Raw genomic sequence first — 21320 nt, 5'->3', positions numbered from 1 at the left:
CTCACATATACTTGGTGTTCGCATAAAGAAAAATAAAACAATATCCCTTATAAGCGTTTATACTAATAGCCACCAACAATAATAAAGCAAAAATATTTTCAGGCAAATCTCCACTATTTTAGTCTTTGAAAATGTCCACCATACAAATTTGCATTCTTTAACGCTTAAAACTCATTGCGAATTTGCTTAATTAAAATTAATACAAGCTTTAAATTTAGAATATCAATTTGTTTAGTTTTTTTTTGTTGCTTTTTTACTATAATTTTATCATACACATATGCAGTTGTAGTATTTCTTTATGAGTCTTTATTTTAGCTTGTCTTAATTTAATACAAGTATTTAGTTTTTTACTTTTTTTACTGCTCAATTAATAGAATTATAAGTTATAAGTAAGTACATGTTGTTACCACTTGCAATTAAGTTAGCATTCGTTTATCAAACAAAACAAGAGACAAAAAAAAACTTTAAATATAACACTCAAAAACCATACTAAAATCAAATTCAAATTCAAGTTCGCACATTTATAATTAAATTAAAGTAAATAAATAGTTCCCTCACGTAATATAATGTAGCATTTATGTATATAATTTTATTTCGGCATTTTATAGTATTTTAATTAATTTTTTTATTAACTTTTCCTCCTTTGTAAGTAGTTGTAAAGACTTGATTGTTGTTTAAATAAATCTTAGTAAAAAAATGTAAACGTAAACGCCGCCGCCGTCACTATTATTATATTCTTGGTATTCCTTGGTTGGCTTTTAGTCATTTTGAAATTGTAAACGCCATTGGGCAAACTGTTCCTGCCAGTGATTACTCGCATTTGTCTGGAAGAGAGTGAGAAAAAGCAGTAATAAATATTAAGGTTTAACATTTTTGGAAACAAACACATACAACAATAGCAACAATAGCAATTTTTCTATTATTTATATACACTAATGATCATATTTACAATTAATGCGTTAACTACATAAGACTTAATGAAGGGCTTAGACTATAATTTGAATTTTTCGTTTCATAAATTTATAATAAATACAATACTTAAATGAATATGGCTGTGGCCTAGTTCAACAATTTAAAACAAGTTCGAGTATGAATATTGAGAATATTTTCATAATTCGAAAGGGGATTCAGACAGACAGTTAAATTAGCCAAATAGTTGTCAAAACAATAAAACAACATTTCGCAATAAAGTGCTAATTGACTCAATTCAGCGGCTGTCTGAAACGCCTTTAAGACATTTTTTAGGTTATTTTACGAGTTGTGAGCAGAAATGGGTGAAAGAAGAACAATAGGACTGCAACTAGTATGGTAAAGGGGACTAAACATGGTTTACTTCAACATTGTTTAATATACAAATATGCACTTGTTTGGCTTGGTTATTGTGATTAATTATGATTTTTTTAAATTTACATTGACAATGCTTTACCTTGACGTTCCATTCATTGCTATAAGTCTGCGATTCATCAAAGTCTGTAAAATCGCATTTAAAATGGAGTGTAAAAGAGTGCATTAAATATTGAAACGTCGTAAACAAATTTAAAGCTACATACATAGCTTTTCTAGTTTTCTAAAGTATTAGCAATAAAAAAATATATATTTTTCGTCATCGAAGGTTTAAGTATCAACAAAGCACAATTTGTCGAAATTTCAGTGATTATATATTTTATGTACAAATGTGTGTATGTCTGTAAATAATATGCGAATTTATTTTATCAAAAATATATATAATGATTTATTTGTTTATAGCCATGACTACTATGAGCTTTCGTGACAACTTTTTATCCGCTTGCTTCATGATTATAATGCAATTTACAATACAGAATTATTATTCAGAAATCCTACAAAAGGCATAATGTTTTCTGGGCGAAAACGCACAAATCACTGTGGTTAATACTAACTCTTATAATACTAAAATTACGACTTAACCGGAATAAATGCAAGCATTACAGTAGGCACTCAATACTGTGCGATCACATGTGTAGCACAATAGCTCTTGATCCTCAAAATAATCTGCACATGAGTAATATGTGATGTGATTTAACAGTGATAATGTAATCTCGCGGGAAGCTGGCTGTTAGCTGGTTCTATAAAAGAAAAGTAGGCACGGTGCCTGGTCAGCGCTTGTGTGACGCTCGCACAGCGATGTGATGTGATTTAACAGTCATAATGTAATCTCGCGAGAAGCTGGATCTATAAAAGAAACGCAGGCACCGTGCCTGGTCAGTGCTTGGATGACAGTGAGTTAACAGTCATAATGCAAACTCGCGGGAAGCTGGCTGCCAGCTGGCTCTATAAAAGAAAACCAGGCACGGTGCCTGGTCAGTGCTTAGGTGACTGCCCCGCCGTGAAGTGCTGTGATTTAACAGTCATGAGGTGACCTCACTGTAAGCTGGCTGTTAGCTGGCTGCAGTCTGGCTCTATAAAAGAAATGCAAGCACCGTACCTGGCCAGTGCTTAGGTGACTGTCCCGCCGTGAAGTGCTGTGATTTAACAGTCATGAGGTGTCCTCACGGTAAGCTGGCTGTTAGCTGGCTGCAGGCTGGCTCTATAAAAGAAACGCAGGCACGGTGCCTGTTCAGTGCTTGGGTGACAGTGATTTAACAGTCATAATGCAAACTCGCGGGAAGCTGGCTCTATAAAAGAACTGCAAACACCGTACCTTGCCAGTGCTTAGGTGACTGTCCCGCCGTGAAGTGCTGTAATTTAACAGTCATGAGGTGTCCTCACGGTAAGCTGGCTGTTAGCTGGCTGCAGGCTGGCTCTATAATAGAAACGCAGGCACCGTGCCTAGCCAGTGCTTAGGTGACTGCCCCGCCGTGAAGTGCTATGATTTAACAGTCATGAGGTGTCCTCACGGTAAGCTGACTGCCAGCTGGCTGTATAAAAGAAATGCAAGCACCGTACCTGGCCAGTGCTTAGGTGACTGTCCCGCCGTGAAGTGCTGTGATTTAACAGTCATGAGGTGTCCTCACGGTAAGCTGGCTGTTAGCTGGCTGCAGGCTGGCTCTATAAAAGGAACGCAGGCACCGTGCCTGGTCAGTGCTTGGATGACAGTGATTTAACAGTCATAATGTAATCTCGCGGGAAGCTGGCTCTATAAAAGAAACGCAGGCACCGTCCCTGGTCAGTACTTGGGTGACAGTGATTTAACAGTCATAATGTAAACTCGCAGGAAGATGGCTGTTAGCTGGCTCTATAAAAGAAAAGAAGTCACGGTGCCTGGTCAGTGCTTGGGTGACAGTGCTTTAACAGTCATAATGTAATCTCACGGGAAACTGGCTGTTAGCTGGCTCTAATCTCGCGGAAAGCTGGCTCTATAAAAGAAAATCATGCACGGTGCCTGGTCAGTGCTTATCGATCCCCTAAACTTTACTTTGATGATAGATATATGATGTCGTACGTATAAACACGGTATAATAATACAATATAATCCAACTAATAATATTTTCTAAATTTTTTTACGGCTTAACTATCAGCTGGGCATTCTCTACATATTTTACCTTTAAAAACAAACTCTTCTTAGCAGAGACAAAGGAACACTTCACAAGCTCATACTATATTTCATAATCAACGCATGCATAATCAGTTGCATTTCATCGATAGTCTCGCCGATTTCGTGTAGCGCCGGAAAACCAGCTTGCTCATCGTCAATTAAAATATCGGGATAATGTTTGTAGCACATAATACGCTGACTGCGTGTACGACGTTCGCAATCGTCCAACCATTTGTACTCTTCATCGGTTTGGAAGACATTCTCAAAGAGACGACGCTCCTCCTCATCAACATCTGCGTTATCGTTCGGCGCCGTTGTTGACGCGCCAGTCAACGCTTCATCGATTGGTGTTGATTCACCACCCACAACGTGACGCATATCTGTTTTTCGTTAGTTTGTTTTTGTATTTTTATTGGATTTTGTTGTTTTTTGTTTGCAAATGAAGTTGTTTATGGAAAAGTTTGGCACAAATACGCCAATAAATGACAGGCGAGGACACATTTAAATGCGCGTGTGTTTGTATATGTGTGTGTTTTTTTTTTAATTTATTTGTAGTAGTTAGTTCGGTAAAGAGTTAGGTAAAGAATGGAAGAAGTTATAAGTCGTTATTTGTATTTTTACAATTGCAATGCTTTTTACGTCGTCTATTAGGAAAGTAGTCTAAAATAAAGTTGAGAGCATAGGAAAAGTTGTTTTGGTGAAAATTCTAAGAATTCATGTTTTCATCTTTTTGCCTTTAACGGTTGCGTATGCACTGAGTTTAGTATTGATGAAATTTATAAATTTTTGTATGAATGCGTAACTGCTCTTCCTACTCGTTGCACAGTGGATCAGTTTTTCGAGGGTATTGGTCTCAGATTCTCACTTTCGGGCGGATTTCTTAAAACTTCTTTTATTATTTTTTACAATAATTGTATTTATTGTACTCATTAATACACATTTTATAAAAAGAAGTTGGGATATTAAGAGATGTAATAGCAACATTTTCATACAAAGTCTTTTCGTATTTTGTCAATAGATGTCGTTGCAGTCGTACATATATCTCCAGTGCTATCAATCAAGTGGTCGACCAAAATGGTACATACATATTTGTTTATTTATTTATTAGTATAAATATAAAAAAATAAGTTGAAGTTTGATTAGAAATGCGAAAAGACTTTTTCGACTACATTCAATATTATAGGTTAGGTTAGGTAAGAGATTTCAACTTGTTTGCATATGTATATGTTTATCGAATTTACTTATATTTCAGAATATTTACAGAAATTTGAAGTGGATCCAGCAAATAGTTACGGAGATGTGTTAACGCGTTTTTCTTGAAACTCTATTTTCAGAGTCGGGGAGGATAATTTCTTCGAAACGACTGGACCAATCGACTTAAACACGATTTTCTCCGATATATTGTGAGATAATAATCGAAGGCATAAGTTTTTTTGATAATAATTTCGATTTTTAAACCCCTCTGAAAAAAAATTGAGGGATTCCAAAATTTTTTTAAATGAATTGCCGATTATTAAAGTGCATTAAACTCTGTAAATGTATAACTTTTAATTTACTTATTAAATAAAATGCATTAACAGAATAAATTGTCTAAAAAACGCGTTATTTCTAACTAGCAAGTGGATATAACCCTTTCAGATGCGCTAGATATGAAGATTTTGAGGTTATGAAATTACACAGAATGCGGAAGACTAATTGTTGTCAATTTAGCAGCAGAAAACAAAATAATTTGGAGGAAGGTTGCCGACTTGTTAACCCTTCGCCGGATATAATTCCTGATTAACTTCGGTTACATAGACCCGACCGTCGTGGGAATGTCGCTGGTCAACCGACACAACGGGAGCCTAACTTTTAGAACTGCATTTTATAAATTTATTTTAAAATATTGAATGAAAAAAAAAAAAAATATTTATTTTTTTATCATTTTGCACCACTGTGCAACGATTTTATACGAATTAAAGAGATATATTTTTATAGTTGCTTTAATATTGACATAATTCGAATACGAGACAGTATTATTAATTAGCATCTTAACAAAGCAACAACCAAATTTATTATGCCAAAAGCTTACTAAACCGAACTACAGAACTTACCGAGCGGCATAATAAAGCGAGGTTGCGTGGGTAACGCAGTTGGTCCTGAAAAAGTGTGCAACTCGTTTTAACACTGAAAGCACAGAAATTATATTTTCTTTTTTTCTTTAGCATACAAAGTTATGCGAATTCGATAGGAGCGTGAAGCAAATTAAGTAAGTAGCTTGGCGAACTACCAAGCTGACATAAACAAATGCGGAGTGTGATAAAGTGTCGATGCCGGCATTGATAAGGTGACAAATTAGCTGAATAACGGTGAAGCAGAAATCGCATGTATTCAATTACTGATGATGACTTGTTTACATTTGCTCGCCTACAAGTGCACATGGTACACGCACTGCCAGTGGGAAGGTACTGAACTCAACCTGTATGTACATATGTGATTGTGGATATGCGGCTGTAGATGGCATTTACCTGCATTTAAATCGTTTACCAAATTCGAAAGTGCCGATGTTATATTATCAGCAGCGTCATTTATCTCAGCCATGGGATTAAGCATGAAGGCTGCGAGGCGCCATCGGTTGGATGCGATAGTTGTGTGCGCACATACATACAAATGTATGAGCAAAATACATGCAGATATGGTGACAGTAACACATAAAAATGTATAACATTTACTAAACGAGTACTGTGTGTTATTCATAAAATTTAGTAAAAAGTGGTCTGAGAAATTCTAATGATTGAAGTACAAATGTAGACACATACGAGTATGAACACCGAAGTAGCGAATGTGTTTTCGTTTCCCCATAACTTAAAAAGTGATAAATCGCACGCCAACTGGCGTAAATCGCATTAAGAGGGACTAGATCGCGTGCCCGCAGAGTAGATTTATCAATAATTGAAGAAAACCCACATAGAACTTCTATAAAATGTAAATATGGCGTAAACACATACACTTAAAAAGCAATTACTAAAGCGATATCATTTTTACGTCATATTCCTTAAAAATGATTGATTAATAAAGCTTAGGCGATCGGCAAGTGACATTGCTTAACGAGCGTAAATAGCATATGGACACCATTAATATTTTCGATAAATTTGGCTAATGACAAAAAACGATTACACACTGTTAAAATATGTCGCTGAAAGATACAACGACTTGATCTTTGTCAGCAAGGACCTAAGAGGTTTTAAATTAAAAAAAAAATTCGTATTTCGATAGGTTATGCCTTTAAAAAATAAACTAAAATTTTAAATCAATATCTGAAATGGCTTTTGAGTTACAGCCATCTAAAGTTTAGGTCATTCTACGGATAATATCTTCTAGTGAGCATTTTCACTCACGAAGAAGGCCAGAAACACTGCAACTATAGAGAATCCTTTTTTAGCGCCGACGGAGATTACGTGTTCTCAAAAATTATTTACTTTTATCTTAAAATTTTTTACAGTGTACCCTTAAAATATGTATATGTATACATAAAACTTAAAATTCGTACAGTAATAAATTTTTTTAATTCCCAAAAATCGCTTTATTTTAAGTATCAGACTTTTATTTTATGTTTTGCGGCATTTTCTTAACGCCAACCATGGATAATAGCATAAAAAATATCTTATCGCAATACGTTTGCATTATTGTATGTGCACTTACTTGAGCTCGTGTTGCCTGTAAATGCTGAACGCACTTCATTGCTTATTTGATTCAATTGCTCCAGTTGGCTTGTATTGAATGACTGTTGTTGTTGTTGTGAGCCTTGTAACGCGCCAGTCTGTTGTGCCTGCAGCAATTGTTGCTGCGAAGGGCGGCCGCCTCCGCCACCACCAGCGCCTGCCATGCCAATTAAAGAATGTGCCGGTGCTTGGCCTTGTTGCGAATGCATTGCAGCAATATTAAGTGAATTAGCACCGCCCACAATTGCATTTACGGCACCTATGCCACCGGGCATGGGTGGTGATTTGCCCGAACGTGGACTGGAATTGGGTGTGGAGCGAGGTGAGGTTGTTTGCTGATTCTTTAGCATACGCATGAGTCCTTCCAACTGTTCCATTAGTTGACGACGCGAGTCCTGCAATGCGCCCAAATGACCTTCCAGCTCACCCTTGCGTTGACGCAATGCGCGTAGCTCATTTATAAGCGCCGGATTTTCTGGTGTGATTTGCTCAACTTCTTGTTGACGACGAAGTCTGGCTATTTCACGCATTATCTCTTTATTTTTGGATTCCAGTTGAGCGATAAGTTCGCGTTGCGCACGCGAATTATCCGAACCGATACTACTGGCGTTATCAACGTTACCAGCATTGACCGGCTGCAATTGAGTAAAGTAAAAAAATTGATTATTAAAGAAAAAAATATATGATATAAAAGTTTCCAACTTACAGCACGATTTTCCTGGGCAAGACGTGCGGCATAGCGTGCAATTAAACGATGCTCCTCATCGTTGGCCGAAGCGGTGGCCATGCGTGACATGCTAGCACCGGTGGCACTGTCAAGACTGCGTCCAGTGGCACGTGAATCTAACGTACTGGAGCGATCGTACAACAGGCCACCACTATGTGCGCCACCTGGCACACCGCCGTGCAGTAGTGGCGGATCCGTGAAACCATTGTGTGATGGTAGGGGTGATGGCGGTACAATATGCGAGAGATTCAAAGTCTTTTCGGGATGTTCGGGGAATCGTGGCAACACTTGTGTCGTCTTCTCGGGCACGCATCGGAAGCTCTTGCGCAACGAATGGCCGATCTGCTTACTGGGCGATTTATAACTCGAATATTCTTTGACTTCGTGATCATTCTGATGATTCAGTGATGTCTTGCCGTGCCAAAAACACTCTTGACATAATTGGTAGGCGTGGCACCGCTGACAACGATAACGAAATCCCGTAAAGTTCTCCTTGTGACATACCGAACAGATAGTCGGATGTACAATTGTCTCAACAGTGGCCAAACGATGCAACAACGGCAACCAAACAAGGCACGATGGACCCGGTTCAGACATAAGTGTTGCCATGAAATCATTCACTGTGACCTTATTCTCAGCTGGAAATATTTCCTCCTCCAAGCCGTCTTTATAATGGAATGTAGGAGATTCATATACAGCCGCAGGCAAAGCCAACACTTCACGTAGAAATTCGCCCAATTTCCAAGGTACTAATTGACCAGCGCCATCAGATATTTGCGAAAAAATATCTGGAAAGGGATGAATGCAAATAATTATTATAAATTGTAAATTATACACAATTAGTGTTGATTAAAAGAAAATAAAAGCTTAAAAATGATAAAAACAAACAAAATGTTAATAAAGCAACACTACAAGTTGAAAGAGTTGCCGGCAACATGCTCATAGCATTATATAATACAAGAATGACAAGCCAGGACGCACAAAAAGTTTTCTATAATAATATGTACAGTAAAATTAATTAATAAATAAAATTTTATTTTTTCGACTTACATCTCAATTTATCCACTAATTTTCCGGAGCACATAGTCGCCAACGCCACCTTGATTGAGAAAACGCGAATTTTGCCAGAATTATCGCTAAAAAATCAAAAAGTTAACCAGTGACTTGGAACATAAGGACTTTGTTTGCTACTCACCTTGTATACGCTGCTAAAAGCCAATTGAGCAAGAGGCCGGCCTTCGAATCAACGGGAACTTGCTGGGCCGTTGGAAGACGTTTATTGAGGTTATGATAGAGTGATGAAACGAGTGTCTCTAATCTTGCCACGCTCACTTCGCTTTGTGGCTCTAATGTATTCAAACCATTCTCACGGAATGCCTCAATTACATTCCATATATCGACCAAGTGTAGATTTGTCGACTTTTGTATATAACGCAATTTTGAGGCCGTGCGGTAAGAAGCAAAACGTATTGAATCAAATGTCTGCAAACGTAAATCCTGCAGAATAGCTATACTCGATTCCAGTTCCATTTCAGGCGTTGCAAAGTATAAGGCTTTTATGGAAAGAATATTTTTTTTATTAAATTTTTGCTGCGTTTACTTTAATGTGGAGCAAATACTGAAAATAAATTAAGAAAACCGAATATATTATTTAAATCTTATATAAAGTCGAAGTAATTTGATGGTAACATAAATAAAACAAGAAAAAACATTAACTTCACCTGCACCGAAGTTACATATATGGTTATACCCTTCACACGTTAATTTTTTATAACATAAAAGGGTATAAAAATATCTAAATGCACACATAGCTAAACCGGCATAGCTCCTCACGTCGATCAGTTTTATTTTTATACATATTTTATACATATACTTTATAGGATCTCTGACGGTCTTTCTAGGTGTTACAAACTACCTGTCAAACTCAATATACCTTGTTCAGGGTATAATAAGACTGCTATTATGTTTGACTTATTCATATAATTTAAAATTAAATACACACATAAACGTAAACATTTGTTACATATTAAATATAGTATATACATACATATATGTAATACATACATACATATATGTGATACATTCATATATGCATTGTTTTACTGAAGAATGCCAATGAGTGCAGCCTTAAAACTGTTCGAATGCTACAACATTCACCCACTGATATTCAAATGCAGCAATATGTCCGTGGACAAATATTGATTTGTGACATTTATAAATGTGTAAATTGCATTAGAAAACAGACAATTAGAAATATTATTCATGGGAAAATAAAGGCATTGCCTTACAGTTACATGTAAAACCTTGATACAGATAGGTTGTTATACATACCTACATAAATCAGCAAGATTGAACTGCGAAGAATAGGGACAATTTTGAAATACACAGATAAACATACGAACATACATATGAAATAAAACTGTCAATCATTACATACATATGTCTTATGTAGATAATTCAGAAATAATGTTACTAAAGTACTATTAAAAACTATTTCCTAATATAGAAGCTTTCCAGTAGGCGCCAGTCAACCGCTTCTGACGTACAAATGTACATTTATTTGTTTCTTCTTTATCATCTACCCACTCTTCTAAATTTGTAAAATTTCATAGGTGGAACAATCATTGCACTATGCATACATCTTCATGTGCCAGTAGTTGGCATGTAGGCGTCTGCTGATTTCAAAACTTCATATATTTGGGATGTGTTGTTGTGCCGTGTGTCCAAAAATTATTCATCACACAAAAAATTTAAAATACAAAAAAAAAAACAGCAAAATTTCAACACACGTTTCTTTGCGTTTAATACAAAAACAAAATATTGATCAGGCGAAAAATAGCAAAATCACAATATAATGGCGAGGGGAGTGTTTAGTATGGGCGAGAAGTCAAAATAGCTTGGTGACATCATTTCCTCTAATTACGGCGACAATGGCATACTGAACTGTTTACAAACAGAGATCTCTCTGTGAGGCTGTTGTGATGCGCAGCGCTGCTATCCAAAACGATGCTATGCAACGCGCTTCGCTGATTGTACGCCTTTTAATCGCTAGCGGATTATTATTTCATTTCTCTTTCTTGATTTGACATTCTAACGAGTGATAAACGAGAGTACCTATAATTATTGTTACTAAATGTAATTGATGTAATTTAATACAAAAATTCCCGATGAAATTTCCAGTTTACGCGTTTTGCTACACGTTTGCCAGCTTCTGAATAGCTGCCGAGCTCAACTTGTCAGGTGTTTATGCAAAACAAATAGGTAAGCGTCATCGGCTTAAAATAATTCTGGTATTTCGGTTTTAATGATAATTTTTTTATAATCTCTTTTTTCTATTTTTTCGCTAAATATGTTCGTTTAAGTGTGCACCATTGTTATTCAGTGAGCAATTTAATACAATATTTAAATTTAATAAATATATTTTATAAAGAGCTTTATGAATTTGTAGTTTCTGTAAGTATATAGATTTTCACTTGTTCCATTAAGAATATCTGCTGCACAAAACTTGTACTTTAAATTGCTACATTTTTAATTCAAACAGACGGAATAAATTTCTGACCCATAAACCGCACATCACAAACATTAATTCTGACCAACCGCAAATTACTCTTAATCCATTGAAAATCAACTCAACTGGAGCAGTGTGCACACTGATTTCTGTCTTCCAAAGATTATGATACACCAAATTACTTTGCAGTTGCTGTCAATAGCAGTATCATACTTATATGGTGTAGGTAGTATGGTAGTAGCAGAAAATCTAATCATGCGCAGTTGCAGTATTCCTTTTCGCAGACCGGTAGGTAGAGTTTTTGCTTTATGAATGAGGTTTTGCGGACGATGGACTAATTATGAGGCGTATATCGCGCTCTTGTGTACTTCTTTTACAAACGTACCAGCTAAAACTTAATAATTTTTTCATGAAGCGTACATATTTCAAACATACGTATCGATTTTCAATTATTTTCCAGCACGAGTAGAATGGTAATGCGTATTTATAATTGTCCATCTGTTATCTTGACTATATTTTGCACTCCACTGGACCACTTTTATAGCGATGCTATCCATCGTCATTATGCTGCTTACCTTTCTGCAATTTTCTATCACCAATGGTATTTTACTGCGGCACGAAATAGTTTTCATTTCACTTCACTGCATTCTTTTCACAGCCTCTTATTTAATTCACATATCTTCACTTATCTCTTGCCAGCTTACTATATTTGATTTGATTTGATAAATATGCGTTCCAAATTATTTGATAAATAATATTTAACAGCAACAAAACTTTCAGCCCACACCTCAAATCATTCAACTTGACTACAATGAAAGCGCGATATAACTATGAACATGCCATCGACTGTATAAAACAGTGATGCATTGGAATGTATGCAAAAATATCTCCTATAAAATTTTAAGTTTTATATATTATTTTTTCGCATTACAATAAATGATTTCCAATTAAATAAAATACACATGTATGTACATTGGAACAAATAATTTCTATATTTAAGCTACATTTCAGATTTTAATTATATCAAAAATATATATTAGTGATAAAAAAATTCTTCAGTAAGTTGATTTTCAAATTACATACAAATATGTATATTAAAAATAAAACATTGTTTTATTATTATTATTTTTATCCGAAACGAAAAAGAACACTGTTATTTTTTCAAAATCGATATCTAATTAACATTCTTAAAATATCGATAACTTGTTACAATAACTCTAATTTAATTTTTTGAAAATAACTAAAAACATTTTCAAAAATTTTTAAAATTATGATGTTAGCTGAATAGTATAAACTCAATATGTATTATTAAACTTCGCATGGTATTCACGTAGCTAGTTACCATGGCAGGAAAAACCACCATAAAGCCATTTAAACATTCTAGCTTTACCTATTGACCTATATTCAACTGCAGAAAGTACTATGGAGACCAACCTGCATTCAAGGAATTCATAAAGTAAGCAATGGTTGTGTGACATCTTTCAAATTTCGATAACTTTTTTATAGTTAATAATTCTAAAGCATAAGGAAAGATGCAAGCAGATCAACAGCAGGTAGCATATACATAAGTCTGTATATACAACACAAGTTGATGCCTTTTTCTTTATAGAGTAAACGTACACGCTCATATGTGGAGGAGGTTTTCCGGCTAATAGAAGAAAAACCAGATATAGTGGATATAATTATATTGAACAAAAATGGCAATCCCGTCAAGACGACCATGGAGAAACAAATGGCTATTGAGTTTGCTGGTCTATATGAAATATTGAAGGAGAAAGTACAATTGGGCTTACAAAAGATTGATCCGAAAGATGAGTTATTAATGCTACGTGTGCGGACCAAAGCCAATGAGGTACTTATAACGCCAGATGGAAAAATTACTGTGATGGTGGTACAAAATGCGCAGGATAGAATACAGTTATGAGTGTTATTCCAAATTTTAAAAAACCAAATTACACGAAAAATATATATAAATGGTTAAATAACGATATAGTTTTATTGCATCACAACAATTGTGAATTCCTTTTCCGGTGCGACTAAATATTCAAATTTTCGTGTGGCAATGCGAAGAAAGGCCAAATCATTGGTGGAGTCCAAGTCCCGCACAGCGCTGCGAGCTGTTGGTACTAGTACTCCGCTAATCAATTTAGTTATGCCACCAGAAGTGCTGTTATCGAATGTAGATTGCACCACAGTTCCTAAGGCATTATTCGACACCACATAGCCAATGGCGTTCCTCATGATACGTTCTGTGTTTTCGGCATTCCTGCGTACAACGTTCTCCAATTGAATTGACTGTTGAAAATAAATACCAGTTAAAGCTTGATGATATGCAGTCTTTTGAGCGAAAACTTACCAACATTGAAAATATCTAAATTATCAAAAAAATATAATGTATAGTCAGTCTTTCATAGACAATTCGAAAAATGAAATAAACGTGCTTGAAATTGATTACTGAGTTTCAATAAAAAAATTGTTAAGTAAAATTTTATTTTAAACATTTGTACATAAATGCAATGCATTAAAATTTATGTATTACAACAAATACTATTGAAATCTCTAGTTTAATTTTATGTTGATTTGGACCATTGGATAGTGAAATTCAAAATAGTCAAGTGATATCTAAACAAATACGCCACCCTGGTAACTATGCTTTTTATTAAAAGTACTTTTAATTTATTGTTAAATGCAACCCCACTTGTGTTTTCTGCTTGATCGATGACAACATTGATTTTCATTCTGGTTGTCGTCCACTGATTCAGGTGAAAAGTTTGCAAATTTTTCAAGTTTCAATAATAAACAGCAATATGGTAAATAAAAGTATTTAGTACAAAGCTTACAATATAATCTGTTCTGTATAATTATATATTGTAGTCCCAAGAAGTTGAGGAAACCTTAAAACGTATTCAGTCACACAAGGGTGTTGTCGGTACCATTGTTGTCAATAATGAAGGTAATTTGACTACACTATTACATTCGGAATTTACTAATTAGACTATTTTATTAGGTATTCCAGTCAAGTCGACATTGGACAACACGACCACAGTGCAGTACGCCGGACTCATGAGTCAGTTATCTGACAAAGCACGTAGTGTTGTGCGTGATTTAGACCCATCCAATGATCTCACTTTCCTGCGTGTACGTTCTAAGAAACACGAAATTATGGTTGCTCCAGATAAGGATTTCATATTGATAGTTATCCAAAATCCAACTGATTAATGTGTGTAAGGATGGTATGGTCTAAAACAAACACTTCAGCTACTTACGTATACATTTTATTAAACCGCGTTGCAGGACATTCTGCACAAAAATATACAATATATCTTTTAAGATCTGCTTGCATATTATGTGATTAAACGTTAGTATTAATTTTGATACAAACTTAACACAGCACAATGCAAAGACTTTTGAAAAAACTCATGGATTTTAGTGTTGAAGTAACATATCTACGGGATTCAGAGGCAACATTACTTCCAATGCATATATAGTATTTTTTATAGTCACAAAAAGAAGAAAAGAATTTTCATTTAGAAATATTTAACTTATTTGTGGAAATTAAAATGTATGGTAGGGACCATAATTAGCAGAGAAGAAACCACGGTAGAGGAAACCCTCATTTGCCATTCTCAATAGAAAGTACAGGGTGTCGCTAAAATAATAAAATGTAATTGTTAATTAAAATAAAGAAAAGAATTATTTGTACACAGGAAAATTATAAAAGTTAGTAATACTTCATCATAGTATTTTTGTATTAAGGCGGCTCTTAAGACTGTTGGATTTTAAATTGACATTTCATACAACCATGTGAATCTGATCTGACAGCTGTAAATACGGATAGCTTGCGTAAAGTCAGATTTTGTCATTGGCTCGCCCTGTCTGCCTGTCTACTTGTGTGTTGCTGCTGCTGCATCGGATATGCATGGTTTCCATTTTTATTAACGCATCGCAATTAATAAAGCCAAAAAATGGAACCAAATTGTATCTGCTTTTCTTATACAGCAAACACGATCTAAATAAAGGTACGTGAAAAAAAGTATGTGCAAAGTGCAGATGACGAAGCTTGATAGTGTGATTTGGGGTTACGGAAGTAAATTTTTCACTCAAATGTGCTATTGTGCGTGATGTAAAGTGATTTCACTGTGTTATTTTCATTGAATTTGTAAATATAATTTAGAGTATATGCATGAAAATTATAAAAATAATGAATTGAGTGTTTAAGAATATGCATATGAATTTGGAATAAAGAAAAATTTAATCGTTCGCATCCAGCGAATTCCCGAGAGCAAAATTTTCGTTTCGTCACGATTTATGTACATATTCACAATATCGACTGGTTTTCGGTATAAATATGTACAAAGTGCGTGTATATAGATAGGATTTGAACGCAAACGCACGTAGCTTGCTTGCTTTGCTTTATCATTTCTGTATATATGTACATATATATATACAGTGTATTCACGTTAATTTGTGCGTTGTTTCACATCTGTATGTATTAACAGTGTAAACTAAATAAACATCGGCCATCAGTTAAAATGAAGAACACAAAAAGTCTTCATTATTTCGAAAGCTCTTCAAGTGGAATTCTTTGATGTGTTTGATGCTTTGTGTGCTTTTAGATTGTTTAATTTTTCAAAAAAAAAAAATATATATATAGACAAAATGCATAATGTAAACAATAATAATGGTATTAAGTGTTTGATATAAGATGTTACAACTTTATTTTTGTAAGCTTTCAAATGTATAGCGCATTATATTGTCGACCATTACTTGCCAATATATATTTGTATCTACCCGAGTGTGCTGTTGTTGTTGCATACATTGCTGCTTCCATCTACGGTAGCATTGATATCAGTATCGCAAGGTGTACCATGATGCATATGTTTGTACATACATATGGCAATATGTAATATGTCACCAACAATTAATGCGACAGTTGTTCGGGTTTGAAATTTTTCTTTTCCATCAAGCAAAATGGACAAGCTGTTAAAATATTAATTCATGTGTACTACCACCAATTAATTTAATATAAACCGTTAATAAAGTGTTAATTTTTTGTATTTTAGTCACAAAATAATAAAACGCTATCGCATTTGATTAAATAGGACAATAAAAAGTACAAATATATGTGAAAATATTCGACGGACATTACTATGTACATACAAATTTATATGTAAAGTGCAGTCTCTTTCAAAGAAGTTTGGCATCGTGCAGTAAATTAAGTTAAAATCAATTGCAGAAGAAGAAGAAGTGGAAACTAGTTAAATTTATTTATTAACTAAATCTTAAAAAATCTATATGTTTTTGTGTTTTAAAATGTGTTTGTTTTTATTTACAGATTCTACATAAACAACTTTAAACACGGCATGAAATAAATATACATAAATTATTAGTATACAGTGTTAATGGAATAATAAGAAAAGTTTATCAGAATCATAAAACATTACTTCTAGTACTAAAATAGTCCATGTAGATAAGGTAATTTTTAAAATTACAATCTAATTAATAAAAATTAACGACATTCGTAATTAAAACTGCGCATCAGCAGGAATATACCTAAAACACATAGATATAATACGTTCTAATAGTTTTACTCATGTATGTTTGTTAAAACAATATCACATGAAAATCGATCGATGGACTTTCATTTATTTGGCCACAGTCTGTGATGAATTTCTTGAAGCAACGCTAACAATAATAACCAGCTTCGTTAATACATAGTGAGAAATAAAGTGCCAGCTGTATTTCTATCACAACTGAAGCACAGTAATCTTTACTTTTTTGATTATTGGCTTAAATTATAAAAAAAAAAATCGATAACAATTTCGAAAAGCAATTATAAGAGTTTGCAGTGGCGGCTAGTAAGCGCCTGCCTAACCTCTGATGGCCCTACAACACTACCTCAAACACACAGACAATTACTGCGGAACTGCGCCAACAGTCACGGCAACAACAGTACCAACAACAAACACAGGAGCGATAACGCAAGCACATTTGCAATTGCAACATCACGCAACAGCAGTGACAGCGCAGTCTTATCAACAACAGCAGCAACAACTAACACAAATTCAACAACAACAACAACAGCAACTGCAACTACATAATATCACACCAACAACAATCACACCAACACAGGACACCACAACATCGGCAACAACCCACACTAACGCACAAGCGCATCAGCAATTACTGGTTCAATCACAGCATCGACTAAAGCAGCTGCAACTCAAACAGCCCACTATACATCAGCAGCATATGACCTATCATCACCACCATCCTTACTATCAGCAAAGCAACCTTCATAATACAAATACATCAGCTGTATCAAATACATTAGCCAACACGGGTGCGGCCAATCATAAATTCAAAAGTGCGCAGCACAACCAACAGAACTATAATCATAATCGTACGCTTCCCATACACGCACTAAATCAGAATTCAAATTTCTCAGCGGCCAGTTCGAGTACGGGTGGCGGCACAGCCTCCAGTCATGCGCCAACACAGCAATCGAATGCCACTAACTCTAGTCGCTCATCAGCCGCTAATGGACATGCCAACAATGCGGTGGATAGTGCCAAAGCCGGAGCAGTGGGTGCACAGATGCGCAGCGGCACATCAGCAACCGGTAGCTCGGCAGTTAATTCTAAAAAAATCAAAATAGAACCAGTGTTGTCGCAGTATCATCAAACTGAACGTTTAAACTTCGCAAATTCGCATATTGTGTGGGGTGAAGAGCATTGGCGACGTGTGGTCTTCCAGGATGAGCGTAAATTCAATTTAGATGGACCGGATGGCTTCTCCAGTTATTTTCACGATTTACGTAATTACGAACAAACGCTTTCGCAACGACCGCGTGGCAATTCCGTTTACATATATATGTTAATCACCGCCGGTGGTCCAATTCACATGGAGGTGTCGACGGCGAAACAACGACCACAAACATATATTGAGACCATATTGCGCGAGCGACCGAATATCATTACCAAATTAGGTGGTAATCCCGATTTTATACTGCAAGATCACAATTGGACGGCCAATATGACGCCGACAACACAAGAAATGCTCGATGCCGAAGGCATCAAAATGCAACGTTGGCCAACTATAGCGCATGACGTCAACATTATGGAGAATATCTGGGGTTGGCTGATACGTGAAGTCTACGATGGTGGACGCAAATTTTCGCGCAAGGACGATCTCATATTTCGTATACGTGCGGCATGGACGCGTTTACCGATGGATTTTGTGGTCAATCTCTACAGCACACTGCCTGAACGCATTGCAGAATTATACTATACGCGCGGCATTTACACAAACTGTTGACGATGGCAGTGTTAGGATAGAAATAGTTAAGTTGACATAGATCCACGTTGAGCGAGGACGTGATCAAAACAGCACAATGGAAGGGTTGCAAAGCAAAACAGCGCCAAATAAGCAGACTGGGGTTGAAAAAAATACAATATGTTTTCTAAATGTTATCAAATCAGCCGCAATGTAATGGGTAAAAGGGAAAAAGCAATGAAGGAAATATTTACACAGTGTAGCCGAACAATTGGTAGCAGCAGAGAGTGATGAGCATGTTAAACGTGCACGACAATTTAAATATATATATATATATATACATGAAATGTGTGTATGCCTGTAGCAAACCTGAAACCTCGCAGCTCGACGATACGTTGTTGTGATCCATGTTGGCAATATTTCATTATTGTATCTGTGCCTAAATGTAGGCTCTCAAAAGATATTCGCATAAGCGCCTTTTGAGTTTTTCCGCCACTCATTGCATTGTTTAAAGTCTGCCCTTTAATAGTGTCCCGAATAAAGACTGGCATGATGCAGAGACTACGGACGTTTTCAAATTACATACCTGAAATTCATATACATATATGTACATATGTACATATATATGTGGGAACCATTACTTGGAATTGACTGCAATTTTTCTTTTTTTTTATAAATCTATATAATTTCTCATTAGTGTAAGCTCACCACACCTTTGTAAACAGATTGAACAAAGTGTTTGTTGTTCATGTATTTCATACGGTTTAAAATTAATGCACAATATTATTTATGTTTATTTTTTTGAGGGAAGTCATATTGTGCAACTTTTCAAATACCTACTGTCACACGAACAAACCTGCAGGCACAGCATGCGTTCACAAAAGAGGACCTAAACCGCGCCAGGCACATGTTGCTCTGCTAAAATTCAATAACTGGCATATTTTTTTTTTTTTTTGTGTTCTTTTACTTTTCATTTTGAACGTACCAAAACTGTCTACGACTGCTTAACAATTGCATATATACCTAAAGGTATACAGAGACGAACATATGGTTGATTGTTTCGTCTGTTGCTTTGTCAACAGGCAGTTGATCCACACACACACGGGAGTAGTGTTGCACTTAGCACCTGCTCTCAAGCGCAATTTCCCTCACTTGCTGTACTGCCTACTACCACACTTTGCACGCTGCTAAATCGCGAACTCCTGTGACGCACTGGCATACGTACATACATACATATATACACACATAAATATGTTCTGTGATAGTTGTTAGTGTGCTTTTGAATTTTATTTTTAATATTTTTTTAAACTGAAATTTTTTGATTATTTTTTCGTGTAACTCTCGGTTAACTGCGCTTTATACATAACATAAGGATAATACATACATATAGATATACATATATAAATATGCATGCAAACATACATACAAAGATGTAATTTGTAACACCACTATACATATGCATATTATATATATAAATACATATGTATGTATTGTTATATGTAGGCTGCACGAAATGTTTGTAAGCATGTAAGTGGGATCCTTCTCATTGTGCTGCATAGGAGTTCTTTTGTAAAAAGTACTGAAGTAACTGAAGTATTATATCGGAAATCTAAATAAAACAAGTAAAATTTAATAATACAACATATAAATAATACAAAATAAAAATAAACAAAAAAAATCTTGAAACAACAATAACACTATGTAATACGTATGGAGACTTGCGTTATCTGTACATACTCGTATATAACGAATTAGCTTTTAGTAATTGTATTTTTTAATGAAATTTAATTTGGAGCAAAAGAATATATTATATGTTCACTAGATATGTTAACTAAGAAAAAAGTGAAAACTTAATTAATTAAATTAACTAAAAACTACACTTTAGCTACATATTACCATGCATACCTATATTCCTATGTATGTATGTAACTATTAGTTAAGTTCAAATTTACTACCAAGCGAACGACCAGCGCTCAGCGGCTATTTATACATACATATAAAAGTATGCATACATGTGTATGTATGTAAGTTTATGGCGTTTTTCACCACAGCTGGTACGCCTTGGATGACTACTACTAAAAATAAATAACAACAAGCATAATGTTGATTTCACGACCTGAATATGTAACAATTAGAAATCCTAAAAAATATTGTAGTTCCACAACAACAACAACGCAAGTTCATTTGTGCTGTCTGCTGGCGTAGAAGCGGTAGAAAATAAACACGGCGTCTTGCAACGAAAATGGCATTGCGCATGCGTACTTATGTACATAGATACGAGTGATGAAATGTGCGTATGTTTTGTATGCGTGTATATATGTATGTATGTACGTATGTGTATGTATGATAAGAACGGCATAATACTGGAAATTATGTGATTTTTTCGCTTATAAAATATTTTTTTAAAACACAAATGTATTTAAAAAGCTCTAAAATAAACGCTCTCGATGAATAACTGAAGTATACGCCACTGTGTTTTACTTATAAATGTGAAAAAAAAAAATAATATTGTTGATGCCTTTACTAAGCAGGTTTGGAACGGCTTTGATCGAATAATAGCTGGATATCGCTAACGTAGAGAGTTGCCGGTTTTGGGTATGACTTCGATGTATATAG

General features: G+C 35.1%; 5 protein-coding genes and 1 long non-coding RNA gene across 18 annotated transcripts; 4 read left to right on the top strand and 2 right to left on the bottom strand.

Annotated features, from left to right (window-relative positions):
- Nucleotides 1–226: 226 nt before the first annotated feature.
- Nucleotides 227–12227, bottom strand: LOC126755122 (dystrobrevin beta). Of its 11 annotated transcripts, none has more exons than XM_050467459.1 (10): nucleotides 12005–12227; nucleotides 9117–9539; nucleotides 8972–9057; nucleotides 7901–8709; nucleotides 7175–7829; nucleotides 6001–6090; nucleotides 5587–5631; nucleotides 3501–3873; nucleotides 1427–1470; nucleotides 748–824 (listed from the first exon to the last, which is right to left on the bottom strand). In XM_050467459.1, the coding sequence occupies exons 2-8, from the start codon at nucleotides 9449–9451 to the stop codon at nucleotides 3542–3544; spliced, it is 2352 nt and encodes a 783-aa protein (XP_050323416.1). In that variant the 5' UTR covers nucleotides 9452–9539; nucleotides 12005–12227; the 3' UTR covers nucleotides 748–824; nucleotides 1427–1470; nucleotides 3501–3541. The 11 variants fall into 11 exon arrangements, with proteins under 11 accessions (XP_050323422.1, XP_050323425.1, XP_050323423.1 ...); XM_050467461.1 differs by lacking the exon at nucleotides 12005–12227 and adding an exon at nucleotides 11556–11618; XM_050467460.1 differs by lacking the exon at nucleotides 12005–12227 and adding an exon at nucleotides 11519–11600.
- On the top strand, nucleotides 11307–12396 carry LOC126755124 (uncharacterized). Its single transcript, XR_007666459.1, has 3 exons — nucleotides 11307–11374; nucleotides 11463–11717; nucleotides 12210–12396. It is a non-coding gene; the product is annotated as an uncharacterized LOC126755124 (long non-coding RNA).
- Nucleotides 12397–12637: 241 nt separating this feature from the next.
- Nucleotides 12638–13399, top strand: LOC126754478 (dynein light chain roadblock-type 2). 2 transcript variants are annotated; one of them, XM_050466458.1, is made up of 3 exons: nucleotides 12638–12885; nucleotides 12936–12982; nucleotides 13039–13399. In XM_050466458.1, exons 2-3 carry the CDS (start codon nucleotides 12962–12964, stop codon nucleotides 13351–13353), a joined length of 336 nt encoding a protein of 111 aa, XP_050322415.1. In that variant the 5' UTR covers nucleotides 12638–12885; nucleotides 12936–12961; the 3' UTR covers nucleotides 13354–13399. The 2 variants fall into 2 exon arrangements, with proteins under 2 accessions (XP_050322415.1, XP_050322414.1); XM_050466457.1 differs by having other exon boundaries at nucleotides 12638–12982.
- Nucleotides 13343–13922, bottom strand: LOC126754479 (dynein light chain roadblock-type 2-like). The gene is made up of 2 exons (XM_050466459.1): nucleotides 13786–13922; nucleotides 13343–13724 (listed from the first exon to the last, which is right to left on the bottom strand). The coding sequence occupies exons 1-2, from the start codon at nucleotides 13789–13791 to the stop codon at nucleotides 13425–13427; spliced, it is 306 nt and encodes a 101-aa protein (XP_050322416.1). The 5' UTR covers nucleotides 13792–13922; the 3' UTR covers nucleotides 13343–13424.
- A 194-nt stretch (nucleotides 13923–14116) lies between these two features.
- LOC126754481 (dynein light chain roadblock-type 2) lies at nucleotides 14117–14825 on the top strand. The gene is made up of 3 exons (XM_050466460.1): nucleotides 14117–14239; nucleotides 14304–14382; nucleotides 14437–14825. The coding sequence occupies exons 1-3, from the start codon at nucleotides 14237–14239 to the stop codon at nucleotides 14646–14648; spliced, it is 294 nt and encodes a 97-aa protein (XP_050322417.1). The 5' UTR covers nucleotides 14117–14236; the 3' UTR covers nucleotides 14649–14825.
- Nucleotides 14826–15191: 366 nt separating this feature from the next.
- Nucleotides 15192–21169, top strand: LOC126754477 (transposable element Tc3 transposase). 2 transcript variants are annotated; one of them, XM_050466455.1, is made up of 2 exons: nucleotides 15192–15448; nucleotides 16765–21169. In XM_050466455.1, the coding sequence occupies exon 2, from the start codon at nucleotides 17310–17312 to the stop codon at nucleotides 18744–18746; it is 1437 nt and encodes a 478-aa protein (XP_050322412.1). In that variant the 5' UTR covers nucleotides 15192–15448; nucleotides 16765–17309; the 3' UTR covers nucleotides 18747–21169. The 2 variants fall into 2 exon arrangements, with proteins under 2 accessions (XP_050322412.1, XP_050322413.1); XM_050466456.1 differs by lacking the exon at nucleotides 15192–15448 and adding an exon at nucleotides 15497–15588.
- The last annotated feature ends 151 nt before the right edge of the window (nucleotides 21170–21320 follow it).

The sequence above is a fragment of the Bactrocera neohumeralis genome, chromosome 4, assembly GCF_024586455.1.
Source record: "Bactrocera neohumeralis isolate Rockhampton chromosome 4, APGP_CSIRO_Bneo_wtdbg2-racon-allhic-juicebox.fasta_v2, whole genome shotgun sequence".
NCBI lineage: Eukaryota > Metazoa > Arthropoda > Insecta > Diptera > Tephritidae > Bactrocera > Bactrocera neohumeralis.
This window is presented reverse-complemented; position numbering and strand designations above follow the sequence as displayed.